This window comes from Rhipicephalus microplus, chromosome 6 (assembly GCF_043290135.1).
Source record: "Rhipicephalus microplus isolate Deutch F79 chromosome 6, USDA_Rmic, whole genome shotgun sequence".
Classification (NCBI taxonomy): Eukaryota; Metazoa; Arthropoda; class Arachnida; order Ixodida; family Ixodidae; genus Rhipicephalus; species Rhipicephalus microplus.
The window spans coordinates 149,271,290-149,293,351 of record NC_134705.1 but is presented as its reverse complement, the minus strand read 5'-3'; the positions used below and the strand labels follow the sequence as shown (position 1 = coordinate 149,293,351).

Sequence of the window (22,062 nt, the reverse complement as noted above, 5' to 3'; positions counted from 1 at the left end):
GAAAAGCTTTGAAGAGCATGCAAAGAGGCAAAGCTGCTGGTAAGGATCAGGTAACATCAGATCTGCTGAAAGATGGAGGACAGATTGTGTTAGAAAAACTATCCACCCTGTTTACGAGGTGTCTCCTGGCGGCAAGAGTACCAGAGTCTTGGAAGAACGCTAACATCATCTTAATACATACATAAGAAATGAGCAATAATACATAAGAAATAATACATATGAAAGGAGATGACAAGGACTTGAAGAAGCACAGGCCGATTAGCTTGCTCTTTGTAGTATACAAGCTATTTACAAAGGTAATTGCTAACAGAGTAAAGAAAACATTAGAATTCAATCAACCAAAGAAACAAGCAGTATTTCGAACAGGTTACTCAACAATCGACCACATTCATACTATCAATCAGGTAATAGAGAAGTGCTCAGAATATAACCAACCACTATACATAGCCTTCATAGATTACGAGAAGGCGTTTGATTCAGTAGAAATATCAGCCGTCATGCAGACACTGCGGAACCAGGGTGTAGATGAAGTATATATAAACATCGTGGAAAAAATCTACAGGGGATCAACTGCTACCATAGTGCTTCATAAAGAAAGCAACAGAATACCAATCAAGAAGGGTGTAAGGCAGGGGGACACAATCTCCCCAATGCTATTTACCGCGTGCTTACAGGAAGTTTTCAGAAGCCTAGAATGGGAACAGTTAGAGATAAGAGTTAATGGAGAGTACCCTTAGTAACCTGCGTTTCGCCGATGACATTGCATTGCTGAGTAACTCTGGGGATGAATTGCAACTCATGATTACGAAGTTAGACAAGGAGAGCAGAAAGGTGGGTTTTAAAATGAATCTGCAGAAAACGAAAATAGTGTACAACAACCTCGGAAAATAGCAGCGCTTCGAGATAGGTAGTATTGCACTTCAAGTTGTAAAAGACTATGTCTACTTAGGGCACGTAATAACCACGGAGCCGAACCACGAGATTGAAGTAACTAGAAGAATATGAATGGGGTGAAGCACATTTGGCAAGCACTCTCAAATTATGACAGGTAGATTGCCACTATCCCTCAAGAAAAAGGTATATAACAGCTGTATCTTGCCAGTACTTAGCTTTGTAGCAGAAACCTGGAGACTTACAAAGTGGGTTCAGCTTAAATTGAGGACGACGCAGCGACCAATGGAAAGAAAAATGGTAGGTGTAACCAGCCTCAACCATATACACAGATTCTCTCAGTGCAGTGGCTGCACTGCCCTAAACTAAGATGCTCAAAAACCCAGTTACTAATACTTTTCTAAAATGCATCATGTGAGCCTACAAATCTAAGCTCAAAATCACCCTATGCTGGGTTCCGGGACACTGCAACATAGCTGGCAATGAGATAGCGGACAGACTTGCGATGTCAGCTGCACTCCACCCATCAATTGACGTACACACCATCCGGTATGAGGACCTGAGGCCACTCATCAGAAACCGAATGCGTAGGCAATGGCGAGAGGAATGGAACGCAGCAAATGCAAACAAACTGCACTTAGTAAAGCCAAGAATAGGATGATATGTGACTGAAAACGTAACAGGCACCAAGAAGTTGCACTGTGCAGACTAAGAATTGGTCATACACATGCAACACACTCGCACCTTTTAAACAACTGTCCAGCACCACATTGTGCAAAATGTTGTGATGCGCTGTTTGTCGTCCATGTTCTAATTATCTGTCCGTACCTCGAACCAGAAAGACTGTGTCACTTCCCAAAGCTGTACAAATGCCGCATTCCGCCTCACCCACAATGCTTTCTTGGAGACGATTCCTTGTTTCCTCCAAAAGCGGTTTTAAAGTTCTTAGCTAGCGTAGGCTTCCTACACTATAGACGATTCCTTGTTTCCTCCAAAAGCGGTTTTAAAGTTCTTAGCTAGCGTAGGCTTCCTACATTCTATAACATACTCTCACTAATTTCAGCCTCCTCTGAATCCTGAGGGAACCACTGAGACTTTTTTATGACATGTCATGCAGCACGGACCTTTTCTCCTGACAAGGACTGTTGCTGACACTGCATGACTTTGTGAAACGCATAAGCATAGCCCGTTTTAAACTTATCACACATAACCACTACACCTAAGTTTAAGCCATATGCACCGCTCTTTTATTCTTGCCACCCTGAGTAGACTTTTTATAATCAAATTGACCAAAAACAGTTTGGCGCTCTTTGGCCTGAGTTGCCCTTGCGCCTCTAAAATCTACCATCATCATGATCATATATCTTTAGAGACTTTATTTATGTAAGAAAAAATGGTCGCAGTTAAAAAGGTTTCAAGCAAACATATATACCACAGTATCTTAAGATATAATGAAAGGTTGCGTATCGGACAGAAGCACTCGTGTAGTATCATGCATGTGTACTTCATTTTAAGCTGCTGTTACCCAAATAATTGTACTTCATTGGTATGCAATATCAAACAATCTTTGCCCAGCAAAGCAGTTTGCTAAATCTTGTCGATAAAATATTACATTATTAGAAAAAGGAAGGCATAGGACACAATCGTAAAGGGAAAGACACGCAGGCATAAATAAGTAGATATGATTTTATTTAGAACCGCTACAGGAACACGACTTCGCACGCCACCCGGCAGTCCAGGAATACTCGAAACTATAGATGAAAGTGCGGTGAGTGCTTTCCTGATGGTCTCTGGATTGGGAGGAGCCTTTTTTACCACGAGCGCTTGAACTGTGTATTAAAAATAATATTCGAAAACATATAAAATACATGGGAATATAAAATTTGGTAGCAAACATGTACTGTAGGAATCGGTAATATGTGAAGCACGAATGAGGAAAGTTGAATCGTCACAATAAAGTCAGCACAACTTTACAAGGCAGACGTAAATTAAGCCGTAAAAGACTCGCATTTTGTGATCATCATGTTTGGACGTGTCATTTATTTTCGTAAACCATTCACGTCACGTAATACCAAACTTGGTATATATAAAGCTAGCGAGATGACGACGAGCGCATCATGAGCGTTAAATGTAGTCTTCCTCTTAGATGACACGCATGTCACGATTATCCTATTTAGATCAGTCATATATCTTCATCATTCATAAGTCGCGTAACACGAAATTCGGTATATGTGAAGGTAGCGAAACGACCGCGAGAGCATAATCAGCGTGGCATGTAGTCATGTTCTTACGTGACACGCATGTCATGACTTCCTCGTGAGGGCCTGTCACATATGTTCGCCATGAAATCATGTCATAGCATACCAGTTTTGCGATACGTCATGTAAATGACATGCATGAAATACATGACATACATGTCATGAACGTCTTGTCATGAAGCCTCACGCTTCTTAAGTAGTCGTACCCAGCGCCAAGTTGCACGGTTCTCACCCTTATAGAAAAGCTAGTGGGTGCGCGACGGCACTGGTAATGGAATCAGAGGTGCGTCCAAGACAATTAAGAGAAAAGTAAAGACATTTAAGTGAGGACATTTAGGAGAAAAGGGAAAGCCTGTGTGTCTGCAAGTGCTTCCTATTTTCCCGCCTTCAGCCAGAAAAAGAACATCTACCTGAATTTTAACTTTGAATTGACAATCGCTCAAATCGCTGAAAGATGTATCAAGCATGCAGACACCTGAATGGTATATTCGATACCCCTACTCTTATGTTGCACTCACCGCAACTGCATTGCTCATAAACGCCTCTGTTGTCACATTTACGAATGTTACGAAAAAGGCAATGACGTCTTGGCCAAACAAGTCTGCATGAAATAGCGGGTCCAACTGCAAAAAAATGCATGAATGAATTTTCGTGATTAGGCTGTGTGTTTATGACTCTAGACACATGCTAGTATTCTGTCCACATCAAGGTCCACATCAACGGCACACCAAATGATTCATGTTTTCTTCAGTGCCACAGATGTTGCATTCCGCACTGTCGGTCAGTCGAACGAGGGTTGTATAGTCATTTTTGAAGGCAACCGCCAACCAAATCTGACAAAGAAGCGAAGCTTCAAGTCGATTATGTCCGGGTAGAGGTCGATGTTCACGTCGAGGGTTTATTTAGTGGATACTCGTATGGCTTTTGCTTGAAGTGTTCCACTCAAGTAGACACAGACTACGCGCCCGGTGACAAATTTGCCTTACAGGTTCTGTCCTTGAAAAGGGAAACGGAATGGTGTGCTCTTGATGAGATGTGCAAGCTGCGTTGTTGACGGAATCATTGCCACTGATCTTACAATGACCAGGTATATCTGCACTGAAACTTGACCTCATGTTCTGTTTCTCTGACGTGATGAACAAGCTTCGAAAGCACTAAAGTTAGGTGTTAGTAGCCGCCTCGTCGAAGGACTTACTGCAAGCTCTGTAAGGTTCGTTTCGAGTCGGAAAACACAGCCTATTTACTCGGTCTCTGGGATGTGATGTACTCTAGGACGCCACGCCAAGCCGCAAGTTCTGCCGCCGTAGCCGTTGTGGCGTTTGACATATTTATTCGCAGGATGATCCTTCTTGCTGGTATCACCACCGCACCGCCCGAACAGCCTGGAGAGCTAAACGTCATAGGTGGAGTGATCGATTTATAGATAGATACATTCAAGCACACCGAAGTTTGCTAAGGAATGCTTCGCATTTAAATTTTTTTTTCTATTAGATACGTTGGGATATTTTCCTCAAAATTAAGTATTGCTGTGCCAGTGAAGTGCACCGCTTGTACTGTAGATAGTGACGAAACTATATAGTTATTGATTTCCTGATTTAATTGGAATTGCAGAACGTTTTGGCAGAATAAATTATTTCTTGTTTTTATGCTTACCTATCACGACTCAAAGCGGCAGCATCAGTGGTAAGAATTTTTTCACAGTCACTAAAGAAGTATATTTTTTTTGTATTGTCATCAATTTATATAAAAACTGCTTACCTTTCATTGCGATAATAGCTCCTTAACTGAAGTATTTGTAATGCGAACACAATTTCAAATCTGTTCTCTTTGCTAGCAACGACCACAAACACAATAAATATTAACTAACAGCAAATAACGTCGGCAGCTATATGATCATCTGTACGCTATTATGCAGATATTTTGAATAAGGCCTCAACATCTGCCTACTTGCGTTCAATGTATGGGTGCCTATAAATATATAAACTACGCTGATATCACAACAATGAGCCAAATTAATATCTTGCGGCGTTAGCTCAGAAACTGGGGAATACCTGAAGTGCTCTGAGTGCAATAAAACTAAGAACACCTAAACGGAAACAAGAGTAAACCTGAAAAAAAAAAACTGGATACCCCATATTTAGCGCTCAGGTGAACACGATCATTCACTAAAAAACTCAAACTGAAATTATTTTGGCATTTTCCGTCCTTTTATTGTTTTTTTCATATTGCTCTCGCTATATCTCCTAGACTTTCTCACTGACGTTGTTTGCTAAGACTTGGTCACTGGCACGTTAATTCACATTTCATTAACTTTGATTGAGGCGTCATTAGACGCCACATTGACCAGTTTTTTTTTCAAAATGCATTGTTGAGACCGAACGTTCACGAGTTGTAACTATCACAGATATTTTTGATCGCTTTCGTTGGTTGCTAAATACTTCTTGCATATTTATGACGGTTAGTAGCTTTGGGCTGGTTAAGCTACTAGGCAACAAGCAACTCTTTTTTTAAAGGATGTTTAGGTAATTGGCATAATGAAGTGACATTTACAGCAAGCTAATAAACATATGGGATGTAAAAAATGTTTTATTGGTTACGTACAATGATTCTTCGGGCTGTCTTGACACAAGCAGCATTCAATAATGTTGCAATATTTCATACTTTTGTAAGTACGGAAATCGAAATACACAAATAAAATATTTAATTGTTGACTCTTCATCACGTTTAGGCAGCAAAAAAAGAAGTTGATGCGCTGAAGGTTTAGAAGATGATCTAAATATATTAGAATATTCAGTTTATTTTGGAAAAAGAAGCAATATATTCGACGTGAAAAAAGTCACCTTGGTGGTTACACTCGAAATACACATGTTACTTGAAGAGCTTTACGGATAGCTATGGGTTTTACCTATAAATTACACAGAGAGCCAAGGTATACGAACAGCAATGGTCTGTGTACTTTAGCGCACTATAGTGTACACGTCTAAAGGCTCGACGGATTATCTGGTAATCATCAGTCTTTCGCCACATCGATTGTAGCGTACCTCTGTTGGTGATAAAAGGCATATGATAGACTATGTTTTTTTTTTTTCTGTTAAGCTGAGGATGGAGCCAGGTTTGTCGCTGTATTATATGCAAGTGGGCTTGGCTTCAAGACCGCAGTTGCTAGTGGCATATGCTGCTTGCGTTATGTCGGCGAAAGGTCGATATAAATATACTTTATGAAAAAAGTTGTGCGCAGCTTCCACAAGCGGCGCCACGCAGAGCCCATGGGTGGAGCTTGTGTTTGACCCAAGTATTCCTAGTAAACCCAAGCTTTTGCTAGAGAGGCCGGGGGGTTTGTTCATATAACCACGTACTAGGGGTTTGCGAATACTGAATTTAGAAACCCAGTCGCATATAAAGCGAGTAGTGATGAAACTGAATCAAATACGAATTCGAGCCGAATACTCATCGATCAGTTTTCGAATGGTAAGAAAACGATTTGCAAATCAGCTTTGGACTGGTAAGTTGACAATTTTCCAAAAGAGCCTTCTAACTTCTAACCATTTTATAAAAAAATATTCAGGAGCCTTCACAAAAGAATCCTATAATTCCTTTTAAACCACAAAAACTATTGCAGTTGTTTAAACTGAGCAGCATATATAGATCCTTCAGAATGTCTGGTCACTGCCGGCTGAAATGTATCAGTGCCTGTAGTATTCAAGGTAGTACATTGCCAACGACATTTACACGAAACTGATTGTAAAAAATTATGAAATTTGTACAGGTAATAATGAATATGAATTGTAGAGTGAGAATTATTGATGCTGGAACTGTTGGTTAGGCGACACTAGAGTTTTGAGCAAAACGCCTTGATATACATGCACACAGAACATGAACATACCATTATACCCACAGAACACTCCGACGTTCTGTGTGCATAGGCTAAACGAAGATGTATTGGTAAAACCAAACAAGAAAGCTTTTGAAACATCATCTTGTACATTTCCTTCCTCTCCCAAAAATGAAAATTCTTACCACACTTGCAGTAACAACTCTCGGAGGTCTGCAAGCAACACGTCTTCTTTCGTTTTTTACACTCAAGTTTTTCGCATCTTTCATGGAAGTCATTGTCGTTCCCTTTTTTTCCATAATTGCCTTCGTCTTCGTCTTTCTTACTGTTCTTTTTTCCATCAACACTATCATTTTCCTCTTCTTTGTCACTTTCACCGGAATCGTGGTGGTCCGGCCTGCTACGGTTGCCCTCACCGTTCACGTCATCAACATCGTTGTCGTCGTCGTCCTTATCTGAGAGAGAAGTCATCAGTCACTACCGTTATTAGGAGTGAGTTTCCGACAACGCCTGGCATACACAGTAAGGGCTGTGAAATTCTGCTTCATTTGAACTGATTGATTGATTGATTGGTTGATTGATTCTTTTAGCCTGGAGCCACGTACCTTGCGGTATCAGCCATGCAACTTGCTGTGCCTTGCTGTATGAAATATTTATGCATAATTTCAAACTGTTTAGCTATAGATAGTACTAAATTAACTTGTTACAGTAATTCACAAAAAAGAGAAAAATACTCATGTTTTTAACGAATATGCTTTTTTTCGACAATGTTAGAATTTCATTCGTGTCAAATAAAAGATGACTAATGTTTTTGAAAATAGTGGTCGATTTTGATAACCTTAGCATTCAAATCGCCTCGTTTCACACAGAAAATGCTTTACAAACGCTCTCTTGGCTAAACCACAGGACAGTAGCCTCAAAGGAAAGAACCAGCGAGAGTGATAAATTTAATCCCATCCTTTAAAGTGGTTTACCTAGAAGTTGTTTCCTTTGACTGGTATACCATCTGCACGTTAGAATAAAATAACTCAAGGTTTTAATCTCATTGAGCGGAACGCATAAAAATAACGGGGCCAGACAAGACCTTTGTCGGTAAAACGTCAATGAAGAGACTCGACATGTTTTCGGGTAACTGGTATTGCGGCCCATATATGAAGAAGCACCATCGCTTTTTTTCAACAATAATTGACGTGAGGCAACTTATTTGAATCATAAATGTAGCAAAGATTGTACTACGTATTATTCGGTTTTGTCAACATAGAGAGAAACGTATCGTAAACAATGTCGTCTGAGCAGAGGGTTAGTTTTTGTGCCCAAACAGTCAATTAATTGCCCGCTTTTGTGAAAAAATTGTATTATGTAGTATCAGCACATTCATCAGTACTAAAACAAAACAAAAAGCGATAGCCCGTATTGTTAGGCCCAAGCAATCAACTGCAGCGAAATGTACTACGTATTACAACTGGACGATTGGCCTTTCTTTAGAATAAGTATTTGTGACAGCTGTTGAAAACATATGATAAGGAAGATAAATATTTTTTCACGCCTTATGTTTATAAGATCTACCAATAGACTCTAGCTCTAAGAGTACATACCCTAAACCGTATGTGTGGCTAGTTGAATTTCATTATCTCAGCAGCATTTCAAGTTCGAAAAAAACAGCAGTCAACCATGAAGGAAACAAGTCTATATTTAAGGGTTCTTTTTCTTTGTTAGGCACAATACTAATGACACTTAACAGACAATCATGCTAAGGCAAGTATAGGGGATGGTATTATAAATGATTTTAATGTAAATGTGAAGAAAAAAGCAAACAAAACGATAATGAGCACGCCTTTGGCAAGAACCGAACCTGTGACCTTCGAATAACGGGTCCAACTCTCTACCATTTAATTTATATTGAAATCCTACGGCTCAGCTGACGCTTTATTCAAGCAACAGCAAGATGGCGCCGATGATGAACAGGAACGAAGCGAAGACTGATTATGGTTATTACAGATGAGGAAGATGAAGTCCCATGAATTCCATATATATATATATATATATATATATATATATATATATATATATATATATATATATATATATATATATATATATATATATATTCTTCTCACCCAGTTTTCTTTCTTCAGATTTACATTACAATTCGATCTAATAACTTCCCCCCTATGCTTTCTTTGGCAATATTGCCTGTTAAATCTCAATAATAATGTGTCGAAACAGGAAAAAGCGAGCATTTAGGTATACACTTCTTTCCCTTATTCATTAACGAGGATCTCGTACTGGAAGACTTGGTGCCTTAGTTTGTATACAAAGCACTATTGGTCAGCTGCCAGCTCGTAATAAGTTTGCGTGCTACGTGACGCCAAACAGGCTTATGAAGAGTGTGCCACACTCACCGCCATGGCTACTAGTGGCGCTGACTGACACTTCCACGTTTATATTGACATAGATACCCAATAAAGGGGCTGGAAGGTTAGCCGCCATGGTAGCTCAGTGGTAGAGCATCGAACGCGGCATCCGAAGGCCCCAGGTTCGGTTCCTGTCCACGGCTAGTTATCTTTCGCCCACTTTTATTTCTTTAGATTTACAATACAATTCGATCTGATAATTTCCTCTATACTTTCCTTGGCATTATTGTCTGTTGGATCTCATTAATAATGTATCAAAACACGGAATAACGAGCCCTTTAGTATACACTGTTTTTCCATATATATATATATATATATATATATATATATATATATATATATATATATATGTGTGTGTGTGTGTGTGTGTGTGTGTGTGTGTGTGTGTGTGTGTGTGTGTGTGTGTGTGTGTGTGTGTGTGTGTGTGTGTGTGTGTGTGTGTGTGTGTGTGTGTGTGTGTGTGTGTGTGTGTGTATGAAGCGATGGTTGGTAGAGGCAGACAAGGAAGAAGCGCTTTTGGAATAAACATGACGTTTGAGCCAGGCCACGTCTCCCATTCATCATAGCGTCATACGAGTCGACAGGATGAAGACCTCCCAGTCACTTCATCAGTGCATCATCTTCGACTCAGTCCTCCACAAGGCGCCCTGGCCATACATCGACTACGGAAGCATCTCCTGGCCGCACACAGCGACCAGCACCATGCCAGAATCATCGACTGACCTTCCCATTCCCAAGTACACCGGAGCAGCGGACGATGGACCTGTACAGAACTGGTTCGACCTGTTCGAGCTCCACGCGACCGCTGCATCATGGTCGGAACGGCTGATGATCGCCAACTTTACCGACTACGTCTCCGGTGAGGCCTTCAAGTTCTACCTCACCCACATATTTCAAAACAACGAGTCATGGGAAAATATAAAACAAGAAATGATCGTTTGGTTTAAAGAATACAATGACGACTACGATGAAGACTTGCTTGTAACCCAACATCCACAGACAACCGCACTCGGTCGTCAAAGTCAAAAGCAGCCTTCACGAATTGACTCCTGAGGTGCATATAAATCAAACGCTCACTGTTTGCATTGTAATGACACCGTGTTCACGATAAGCGAACTGTCGACGCATCGAGAAACTACCCAACCCTGCCATGACGACTCGAAAAGGTGTTTCTCATCACAACACCTTAATTATATGATTCAGCAGAATGTACAGATTGGGCCTAGTAATGCCACATTACCTGTAATATCTTCATCCAGGGCTCACCGATCTAAGTACCGAAAGAATGCAGAAGTAATACAAACATCAAACCTCGCACGCAGCTGTCTCTCAGAAGCGTTCATACAGGACCACCTTACCGGAGCCTCTGTAGAGCGTTTTAGCAATGATGGCGCATTACCAACTATGGTCGAAGCAGGACACCAGCTCACTAGGCATCAGCTGTTTACGGGACATATTACCTTTCGAAAGAAGTGAATGCCAAATTCCGAAAAGGGCTCCCTACAGCCATCTCCCGAGCAATGTCAGCAAAGCAAGCAAAGCCAAGTTTACAAACACATGCGACCAAAAAAGAGACTTCAACAAAGGCATAGACGAACACGAAATTCAACGGAAGTGCGTTCATTAACTGAAGAACATCAAAAAATAAGATCTCCAAACCAAAGGTCATTTGAAGACCTCAGACACTTTCGCACAAGAAAAGTAGCCAGAGACGTTCCCTGCGCTTGCTATTACAATCACTGCAACACCACAGAAAACGCCGATAAAGACGCGGAAGCACTACTAGCAAACCTCAAGCACTCCGGCACTCGGTTACAATCTGTCGAGAAGCACGCACGCAAGAAGCATCGGGATTGCACCATGCACGACGCGAAATACCACGCCGACGACATCCGAGCTGGCGATGCAACAAGGACGTCCAACTTTGTTCGTTCTTCGCAGCTGCTGAAGCCGTGTCGTGGTCAGTGCAGTTGTGCAGGACGCGGTTATCTTCTCCAGAATGCCACAGTCAGCCTCGCCCACCAGAACTCCTGCGTTAACCGGACTGCTGCACTCCTCCCTGAAGTCTCTGAAAGTTTACGGAACTTCCCTGGCGCATAGAACGAATTGTGAATTTTGACATGTATGGCTTTTCAACGTCTCCTAGTTTACTTTTTCCTGTTCACACTTCATGCCTTCTTTCGGGGGGAGGTAGAATCGTGTGACGTATGAAGCGATGGTTGGTAGAGGCAGAGAAGGAAGAAGTGCTTTTAGAATAAACATGGCGTATGAGCAAGGCCACGTCTCCCATTCATCATAGGGCCTTATATATATAAATATATTTGAGTTATTTGACGTATGCATGTGGGAGGTAGTGGCCAGATACTGCACCAGAGTGGTCAATCCTTCTCTGGTGAGGGAGTGTGTTCCCGGCGGTGGTTACCGGTGATGCCGCACCCCAGGCCTCTTAATGCAGTTCCATCAACACGCGTATCTTTTTTTTTAAATCCGGTTTGGAACTGCGCGGCACCGAGATGTGAACCACGGACCTCTTGCATGCGAGGCGGATGCTCTAACCACTACGCCATCGTCGCATATATATATTTATATATATATATATATATATATATATATATATATATATATATATATATATATATATATATATATATATATATATATATATATATATATATATATATATATGTATGTATGTATATATATTGACGCGTGTGTACTGGTGGACCAAAACGATGATAAGGGGATTTGGCGGACACCAGGTAGTGGAGCTCTGGCTGATTGAAGATAAAGAAGGCGATCTTGCTGTTTGGCTGCTGAGAGTCCCTGTGTCAACGTTTATCTGCCTTTGGTTCACGCTGTACCGTGACACTGGTGGAGGTGCTGGGACGCAACCCTACCTAATGCTCCATACTCCCACTGGGAGCCGTTCATCTAGCTCGGACGCATTGTCACCCATTGCAACTCCCGTGCACCGGTTCAGTCGGCGGCTGGTAGGCCTCGCTCCAGAGTTCACGCCTTCCACGGAACCTCGCAAGTGCCGATTACCTCTCCAAATGGCCAACACCAGTCCGCAACCGGCGCCCCAAGGCCCCCCGCCAACACAGCCTTCACAGGTAACCATCTTTCAACCGCTGGTTCCCTATCACTTTAGTGGCGGCGCACATGAAGACGTGGACGACTGGCTTGAGCACTATGAGCGTGTCGCCAAGATTAATCTGTGGCCTGAACAAGAAAAGCTCTCACGCACCTATTTCTACCTTGACGGCGGTGCGAAAGTTTGGTATGAGAACAGAGAACCCAGTCTGTTAACTTGGGGCGACTTCCGACAACAGCTTGTCGATACGTTCACCAATGTCGATCGACGCGACCGTGCGCAGCAGCTGTTGGAGCTACGGGTTCAACAACCTAATGAAAGCGTGACTATGTTCGCTGAAGATATGACTCGTCTTTTTCGTCGAGCTGACCCGAACATGAGTGAAGATAGGAAGTTGACCTACCTCATGCGCGGCGTTAAGGAGCAACTTTTCGCCGGGCTACTGCGCCACCCTCCAAGTACCGTAGTTGACTTCATCAAGGAGGCTACGGCTATCGAGCGGGCGCTCCATCAACGATGCCGGCAGTATCATCGAATGTCTAGCAGCACCCCAATCAATGCTGCCGCCATACCTGAGGATCAAAGCTCCCTGCGAGACCTCATTAGGGAGATAGTTCGCGAAGAACTGCAAAAGTTCCGAAATCCAGTTGCTCAAACCCCCGTTGCGTCCGTCGCTGAACTGGTACGCGACGAAATCCGCCACGCATTTTCTACCACTGGTCCTGGTGACGAGCACCGTCCCATGAGCTATGCCGATGCTCTGCGACGTTCACCATCTGGTACATCGCCGCCATATCACCCAGTGCCGACGGCCCCTACGTCACCACGGCAAGAGCAGACCTTGAGCCGACCGCCAAGCCAACCGACGTACCACCAGGCGTCCACAGCAGCACCATGGACATCGTCGCAAGAAGGGAGGTTCAGACGTCCACCCCTCCGAAGAACAGACGCATGGCGCACAATCGATCGACGTCCACTATGCTTTAACTGCGGAGGTGCAGGTCATATTGCCCGTCATTGCTGGCACCGCAGTGATCCGTTCCGCCCTCTTCGAACATGGTCTGACGATCGACGGGCGAACGAAGAATACATACCACGCCGGGAGGACGCCTCTTTCCATGGAGCCCGTTCTCACTTTTACGAATACCGTACTTCTGACGAGGAGGCAATACCTACCCGCCAGCCAGGTTTGGGACGTCAATCCCGCTCTCCTTCTCCTGCTTATTCACCTTCGTCACACCGACGTACCTCCGCAGACCTTAACGCAAGAAGGTCACCCAGCCCGCGACGGGGAAACTGAGGGCGGCGACCTCCGGGGGTAAGGTTGCAGGCCATGAAGATGACGACGAAAAGCCCCCATTACACGACGCTGCAAATTCGACAAGACGTGAGAGCGACGACATTGTGACCGCTGACCTGAGTGTTTTTCTTGACGGCCAGAAAGTAACAGCCTTAGTCGACACCGGTGCCGACTTTTCTATCATCAGTTAGGACCTCGCCATCCGCCTCAAGAAAGTGAAGACACCGTGGACAGGCCCTCAAATAAGGACGGCAGGTGGTCAGTTATTGATGCCCTCTGGAAGATGTACAGCGAGAATTGACATAGGAGGTTCTTCTTTCGTTGCGTCGTTCGTCGTTCCCGCCGCATGCTGCAAGGATCTAATTATTGGTATGGACTTCTTACGAGAGTACGGCGCCGTCATCAATATCCCAGACAGTTTGATTACATTCCGCAACAGTTCGGGCGCACCTGATTGTACACAGGCGCGACCAAACCAATTGCGTCTAACTGATGACGATGTAATTCTCCCTCCTCGGTCATGCACGCTTGTTTCTGTGGCAGCCGCTGTCCAGTTTGACGGCGAAGGAGTAGCAGATCGAATAACCTCGCTCCTTTTCACACACGGCATTTCCGTCGCAAGAGGTATCGTCAGTGTCGCCGCTGGACGCACGGACTTGCTTCTGACAAATTTTAGTGATGAGCGCCGGCACCTTCCAAAAGGCATGGCCGTCGCTTACTTCGACGATATCACAGACGCAGAAGGCTGCTTGGCAGTAGTCGACGAGGCACCAAAACTTGATTCGACACCAGTCCTTGACGTTAGCACTGCTTTGCCTAAGAACGAGCGAAAGAGGCTTTTTGAGCTACTGGCCGAATTCAAAGACTGTTTTTCGACAACATCAAGAGTTGGCCGCACGCCTCTCACCAAGCATCGAATCATTACCGAGGACATGGTGAGACCAATTCACCAAAACCCCTATCGCGTGGCTGCAAAGGAACGCGAAGTGATCCAAGAGCAAGTCGACAAAATGCTAGAAGATGACGTCATTCAGCCCTCAAAAAGCCCCTGGGCGTCACCTGTAGTCCTCGTTAGAAAAAAAGATGGCAGCCTGCGCTTCTGTGTAGATTACCGAAAACTCAATCAGGTGACAAAGAGAGACGTGTATCCACTTCCTCGTATAGATGACTCTCTCGACAGACTTCGACATGCTCGTTACTTTTCATCGATGGACTTAAGGAGTGGGTATTGGCAAATCGAGGTAGACCCAAGAGACCGCGAGAAGACTGCTTTTGTGACACCAGATGGCTTATATGAATTTAAAGTCTTGCCCTTTGGTTTATGTTCAGCGCCTGCTACCTTTCAGACTTATGGATACCGTACTTTCTGGGTTAAAGTGGAAAACCTGCTTGGTCTACCTTGATGATGTCGTAGTTTTCGCCGCAACGTTTGACCAGCACCTTAAAAGACTTGAGGCAGTTTTACAAGCCATACGGTCTGCGGGCTTGACGTTGAAGCCTGAAAAGTGCCACTTTTGCTATGAAGAGCTGCAATTTCTTGGCCACGTTGTCAGTCACGCAGGCGTTCGTCCTGATCCTGAAAAGATCGCAGCTGTTGCACAGTTCCCGGTGCCGACTGATAAGAAGGCTGTCAGACGATTTCTCGGACTATGTGCGTATTATAGGCGATTCATCGCAGACTTCGCACGCATCGCATCACCGTTGACCCGCCTCACGAGAGAAGACGTTGCTTTCCAATGGAGCAACGAAGAGGAAGCTGCTTTTAAGAACCTCCGCCAGCGACTACAGACGCCTCCAGTGCTTGCCCACTTTGATGAGAAAGCGCCAACGATGCTACACACTGATGCCAGCAATATTGGTTTGGGAGCTGTGCTTGTGCAGCTGCAAGAGGGCACAGAAAGAGTAATCGCCTATGCAAGCCGAACACTAACACGCGCCGAGACCAATTACTCCACGACTGAGAAAGAATGCCTCGCCGTGGTATGGGCGGTCACAAAATTTCGTCCGTATTTATACGGCCGCCCTTTCAAAGTCATCAGCGACCACCACTCACTGTGTTGGTTGACAAATCTTAAAGATCCTACCGGGAGATTAGCGCGTTGGAGTCTCAGGCTGCAGGAGTACGACATGACTGTCGTATACAAGTCAGGAAAGCGCCACATGGACGCTGACTGTCTATCCCGCTCACCCATTGAATCGGCAACTCTATCCGATGAGGAGGAAACAGCATTTCTCGGCGTGCTTGACTCAACCGCTATTGCACAGCAACAACGTGGCGACCCTGAGTTACATGCCCTAATTAATTACCTGGAGGGAAGATCTCAGAAGGCACCAACTGTTTTCGTAAGAGCGCTGTCATCATTTTGCTTACGGAGCGGAGTACTATACAAAAGAAACTTCTCTTCGACAGGATCTGCTTATTTGCTCGTCATCCCAGCAGCCCTTCGCTCCGAAGTACTCGAAGCATGCCATAACGAGGTGACTTCAGGCCACTTAGGTTACACAAGAACGTTGGCCAGAGTACGGCAGCGCTACTTCTGGCCAAGACTGACCATAGCCGTAAAACACCATGTTCGTATTTGCCTCGACTGCCAGCGACGGAAGTCACCCCCGACTAAACCAGCTGGCCTCCTGCAGCCCGTGCAGGTCCCAAGAACACCATTCGACCAGATTGGCATGGATATTTTGGGCCCACTTCCTACTTCTACTGCTGGGAACCGCTGGGTTATTGTCGCGACTGATTACCTTACCCGTTATGCTGAAACAAAGGCTATCCAGAGAGGTACAGCAGCGGAGGTGGCACAATTTTTCATCGAGAACGTTGTCCTGCGGCATGGTGCACCAAGCGTCGTAATCACAGACAGAGGAACCGCATTTACGGCAGCTCTTTTGGAACAAGTCCTCATGCTGAGTGGAACAACCCATCGTAAGACCACCGCCTACCACCCGCAAACGAACGGGCTTACAGAGCGTCTGAACAAAACAATTGAAGACATGCTTTCTATGTACGTAGACGTCGAGCACAAAAATTGGGACGAAATCTTGCCATATATCACGTTTGCTTACAACACTGCCAAGCAAGAAACAACCCAGATGACCCCGTTCAGCCTAATTCACGGAAGGGAAGTACGAACCATGTTGGATGCGATGCTAGCGCACGAATGCGACGACATCGAACCGGACGCCAAGATGTTTACAGAACGGGCGGAAGAAGCAAGACAACTAGCACGCCTGCGAATCCAGCAACAACAAGAGTACGACGCGAGCCGCTACAATTCTCGCCGCAAAACAGTCGTTTACCAGACCGGCGACAGAGTATGGGTTTGGACGCCCATACGCAAACGAGGACTCTCTGAAAAACTCCTAAGGAGATACTTTGGGCCATATCTAGTACTGCGACGACTGAGTGATGTTACCTACGAGGTCGTCCCCGACAATTCACATAGTACGAGGCTTCGCCAGCACCGTCCAGCACTAGTCCACGTTGTGCGCATGAAGCCTTATGAAAGGTAGTGACTGCGCAAGAAACTTCTTAAAGAACAAAAAAAAAACTGCACTACTGGTTTAGCATCGGGGCGATGCTCATTAAGAGGGGGGGGCAAATGACGCGTGTGTACTGGTGGACCAAAACGATGATAAGGGGATTTGGCGGACACCAGGTAGTGGAGCTCTGGCTGATTGAAGATAAAGAAGGCGATCTTGCTGTTTGGCTGCTGAGAGTCCCTGTGTCAACGTTTATCTGCCTTTGGTTCACGCTGTACCGTGACAATATATATATATATATAAGGGAGAGAAGTGTATACCTAAGGGCTCGTATTTCCGTGTTTTAACACAATATTAATGAGATATAACAGACAGTAATGCCAAGGAATGTACAGGGGAAGTTATTAGAACCAATGGAATGTAAATAGGAAGAAAGAAGAAAGAAAAGTGGTTGAAAAAATTACCAGTTGTGAGCAGGAATCGAACCCACGACCTTCGAATAGCGCGTTCGATGCTCTAACCACTGAGCTATCACAGCGGCCGTCCCTCCATCCACTTTTTGGGGTTTATACGTGAATTTAGAAGTAGGAATGACAGTCAGCGCCATCTATAAGCCAAACAACGAGTCTGAAAACACTCTTATTCGCATGTTTGGCGTCACGTAGCACGTGACCTTATTATGAGCGGGCAGCTGATTAATTGTCCCTCTTATACAACCTAAACACACCAAGTCTGCCAGTACGAGACCCTCGTTCAATGAAATAAGGGAGAGAAGTGTACACCTAAGGGCTCGTATTTCCGTGTTTTAACACAAAAATAATGAGATATAACAGACAGTAATGCCAAGGAATGTAAAGGGGAAGTCATTAGAACCAATGGAATGTAAATAGGAAGAAAGAAGAAAGAAAAGTGGATGAAAAAATTACCAGCTGTGAGCAGGAATCGAACCCACGACCTTCGAATAACGCGTTCGATGCTCTAGCCACTGAGCTATCACAGCGGCCGTCCCTCTATCCACTTTTTGGGGTTTATACGTGAATTTAGAAGTAGGAGTGACAGTCAGCGCCATCTATAAGCCAAACAACGAGTCTGAAAACACTCTTATTCGCATGTTTGGCGTCACGTAGCACGTGCACTAATTATGAGCGGGCAGCTGATTAATTGTCCCTCTTATACAACCTAAACACACCAAGTCTGCCAGTACGAGACCCTCGTTCAATGAAATAAGGGCTCGTATTTCCGTGTTTTAACACAATATTAATGAGATATAACAGACAGTAATGCCAAGGAATGTACAGGGGAAGTTATTATAACCAATGGAATGTAAATAGGAAGAAAGAAAAAAAATATATATATATATATATATATATATATATATATATATATATATATATATATAGTGTGTGTGTGTGTGTGTGTGCATCATTTCAGCGTCCCATCTCTTTTCATCTGTAAATACTCATCATCACCACTCCAGTTTGGGTTGAGGGCACATACTCGAGACAGCAAAGAAGAGAGTTGAGGATCTGGGACGCCGTCTTACAAGTGGTGGAGAGTGCTACCCGGTTCCTGCGTCCTCTCGCGCTCTCCAACACCTCCAGCGTCTTCCAGCCCCACCATGGTGGTCTAGTGGCTAAGGTACTCGGCTGCTGACCCGCAGGTCGCGGGATCAAGTCCCGGCTATGGCGGCTGCATTTCCGATGAAGGTGGAAATGTTGTAAGCCCGTGTACCCAGATTTTGGTGCACGTTAAAGAACCCCAGCTGGTCGAAACTTCCTGACACCTCCACTACGGCGTCTTTCATAATCATATGGTGGTTTTGGGATGTTAAACCCCACGAATCAGTCAATGATCCAACGTCTTCTAGAACACTTCCCTGGAGCTCCGTTCAGGCTGCCGCTCAAACGACCTGGGTTTGGTAATGTCCCAAGCCGACCAACCAAGCGCCAGCTTCGCCACCGCTCCCACCGCCAAGAATCCCTTCTAATAAGGTCACCAGCCCTTAAAACAATCCTCCGCTGTTCGAAGGGCTCCCGGGTAAAGACGTTGAAGACTGGCTCGAGGAGTATGACCCCGTGAGTGCCATCAACAACTGGGATGAGCCTGCCAGTAATCTGGGCGATGCTGCCAGTAATCTGATTTTCCGACATGTCCCGCCTTTACACATCAGCTCTACCAGATTTTCGCCAACCCGTCAGTGTGCTCGAATATCGCCATGAAGAGGCTTGGTGCACGTGTTCAACGCTCCGGTGAGTCTTAGATTTCTTACATTGAAGATGTTCTCGCCTTCTGCTGCCGCATCGGCTATCATACGGCGGAAAACGACTGTGTGCGCCACCTGCCTAAAGGCATTGTGACATTCGCTTTTATTGCGCTTGTGGTGCAGAATCCCCAGATCGTAGCTGTTGTTGTCGCTACCTGTCAGCGCCTTGAGGAGCTTCAGACCACTCGGGTGCAACCTGGTACGTCTGATCTGAGCTCGAGTCATGACACAAGAGAGCTGCGTTCGTTGATCCGCTCTGTCATCCGCGAAGAACGTCATGCAGAGGCTTCACCTGGCCACCTTCACATTCGAACGACGCCACCTGCTACTAGTCTACGTGATGTCGTGAGGGAGGAACTGCCCTTGATGACTGGCACACCCGTTCGGAGCTCACATCCTGTGGCCATGCCAACTTACGCTCAGGTTGCTGCTCAGACACCTGCACCCCTGCAAAGCCCAAGGCAGCTACTAGCGCGCAGAGTGCATGGTTCGTTCAACTCACTCGCACCGTGACCATCCTCCCAGTCTTACAACCCCTGGCGCATTACGCGGCCAGCTTGCTTCTGTTGCGGCATCCATGGTCATATTTCAAGGTTTTGCGGACGCCGTCAGCAAGACGAAAGACGAAGCTACGATGACTTTTAACGGGTCGACTTCTACCCCACTGGACCACCCATAGCCGACTGTATCAGAACAGCGCACGTCGGTCGCCGTCTCCGCAGAACTTCAGCTCAGTTGGCAGTTACCGTTTCTCGTGTCGTCACTCACGTTCACCGATGTGGCGTTCCTCTTCTCTACTCCAGCCTTCTACTTCGATTCCCGACCACCAACTGGAAAACTAAAGAGTGGAGCTTCGGGAAGGAAAGCTGCATCTTTCAAACTGTGTGAAACGCCTCCAGACCACCCATTCAATGTTTTATTGGTGTACGTTGAAGGTATACAGATAGAGGCACTGGTAGACACAGGCGCATCCCTTTCCTCAATTCGTGCAGTGTTTTGTGCCCGCTTGAAAAAGTTAGGACTCTATACAATGGCCCTCCCCTTCGTTGCGCAGACGCAGTCCATATTCAGCCTTCAAGTGTTTGTACAGTCCGCGTTTTCATAGATGGCATCCTTCACCCCATTCTGTTTCTTGTACTTCCTTTGTGCACTCACACAGCCACGTTAGGATGGGGATTCCTTTCTTCAGCATCAGTTTTTATATCGTGTCGCCTGTGAGTAATTCATATGTCAGATACTGAGAGTTCTTCCGATGTCAATTCATACAGCTTCCGTTTCGTTTCTGCCGCTGATTGTTTCATTTAGCCAGGAGATGAACAAATTCTCACGATCGCTTCGGATACTATAGTTACCGTTGAAGTGTTCATAGCTCCATCAGTTCACTCCAAACTGCGGGGCTTACCATTGCACGCGGCCTTGTGCGGTTTATGAACGGTAAAGCATTGGTCACCGCCTTGAACCCAACTTCTTCGCCAGCGATGCTGCACCAGGGCACTGCTGTGAGCTGCTTCGCTGACAGCGAGCCTTTTTTGCTGGTTTCCCTTCACGCAGAATCACCGTCTTTTTCTGTTACAACTGATATCACTGTTGCTTTAAATGCTACCACAAGTTCTCACCTCACTGCAGAGCAAAAGAGAGACCTTTTAGACCTTCTCCAAAAGCACAGTCTTTCGTTTGACGTTCATTCCAAAGTTCTGGGCCGCACCTTCGTGGCAAAGCACAGCATCAAAACCGTACGCAGCTCCACTGTACGCCGGCGCCCATACCGTCTGTCTTCGGCGGAACGGCAAATCATTGAGGAAAATGTCGCCGACATGCTCAAACGGGATAATATTCGACTTTCATCCAGCTCTTGGTTGTCTCCTGTGGTGTTGGTCTGGAAAAAGAATGACTCTGTCTGCTTTTGTGTTCACTACAGAACGCTCAATAAGATTACGAAAAAATATGTGTATCCGTTTTCACGCATATATGATGCCCTCGACTCCCTACAAGGCGCAGAATATTTCTGCAGCTTCGACCTTCGATTCGGGATTTGGCAATTACTTATGCGTGAAGCAGACAAAGATAAAACAGCCTTTGGAACGTCTGAAGGGCTTTACAGGTTTATGCCTTTTGGCTTTTGCAATGTTTCAGCAACATTCGAGTACATGATAGACACTGTCTTACGTGGTCTCAAGTGGAAAACCTGCTTATGTTATTTACACGACATCGTAATTTATTCTTCTACTTTTCCTCGGTACCTTAAGCGTTTGGACGAAGTTCTAACGTGCATTTGGAACGCTGGCATGGTAGACGCAATGCCACTTCGCCAGCACAAGCATCGAAGTATCGAGTCACCTTGTAGATGGCTTTTGACACGACCCCGACAAAGTTGATGGCGTAATGAGTTTTCCACGTCCGGGCAGTCAAAAACAATTGCGAAGTTTTGTGGGTCTGGCGTCTTACTTCCGCCACTTCATCAGTCACTGCTGCCATTGCGGGGCCGTTACACAAGCTTCTGACGTCGGGAACGACCCTCACTTGGACT

The 22,062-nt window shown here is 45.1% G+C and overlaps 1 protein-coding gene and 1 non-coding gene across 2 annotated transcripts in view; both read right to left on the bottom strand.

Annotated features, from left to right (window-relative positions):
• Window positions 1-2,499: 2,499 nt before the first annotated feature.
• The window catches only part of LOC142766048 (uncharacterized), a 34,905-nt gene continuing 15,342 nt past the window's right edge, over window positions 2,500-22,062 (bottom strand). Inside the window, exons 3-5 of the mRNA XM_075867868.1 lie at window positions 7,167-7,436; window positions 3,668-3,772; window positions 2,500-2,720 (exon numbers count right to left, since the gene is read on the bottom strand). Coding sequence (XP_075723983.1) covers window positions 2,500-2,720; window positions 3,668-3,772; window positions 7,167-7,436 — 596 coding nt within the window. The remainder of the gene's footprint in view (window positions 2,721-3,667; window positions 3,773-7,166; window positions 7,437-22,062) is intronic.
• TRNAA-CGC (transfer RNA alanine (anticodon CGC)) lies at window positions 17,738-17,810 on the bottom strand. The gene has a single exon. It is a non-coding gene; the product is annotated as a tRNA-Ala (tRNA).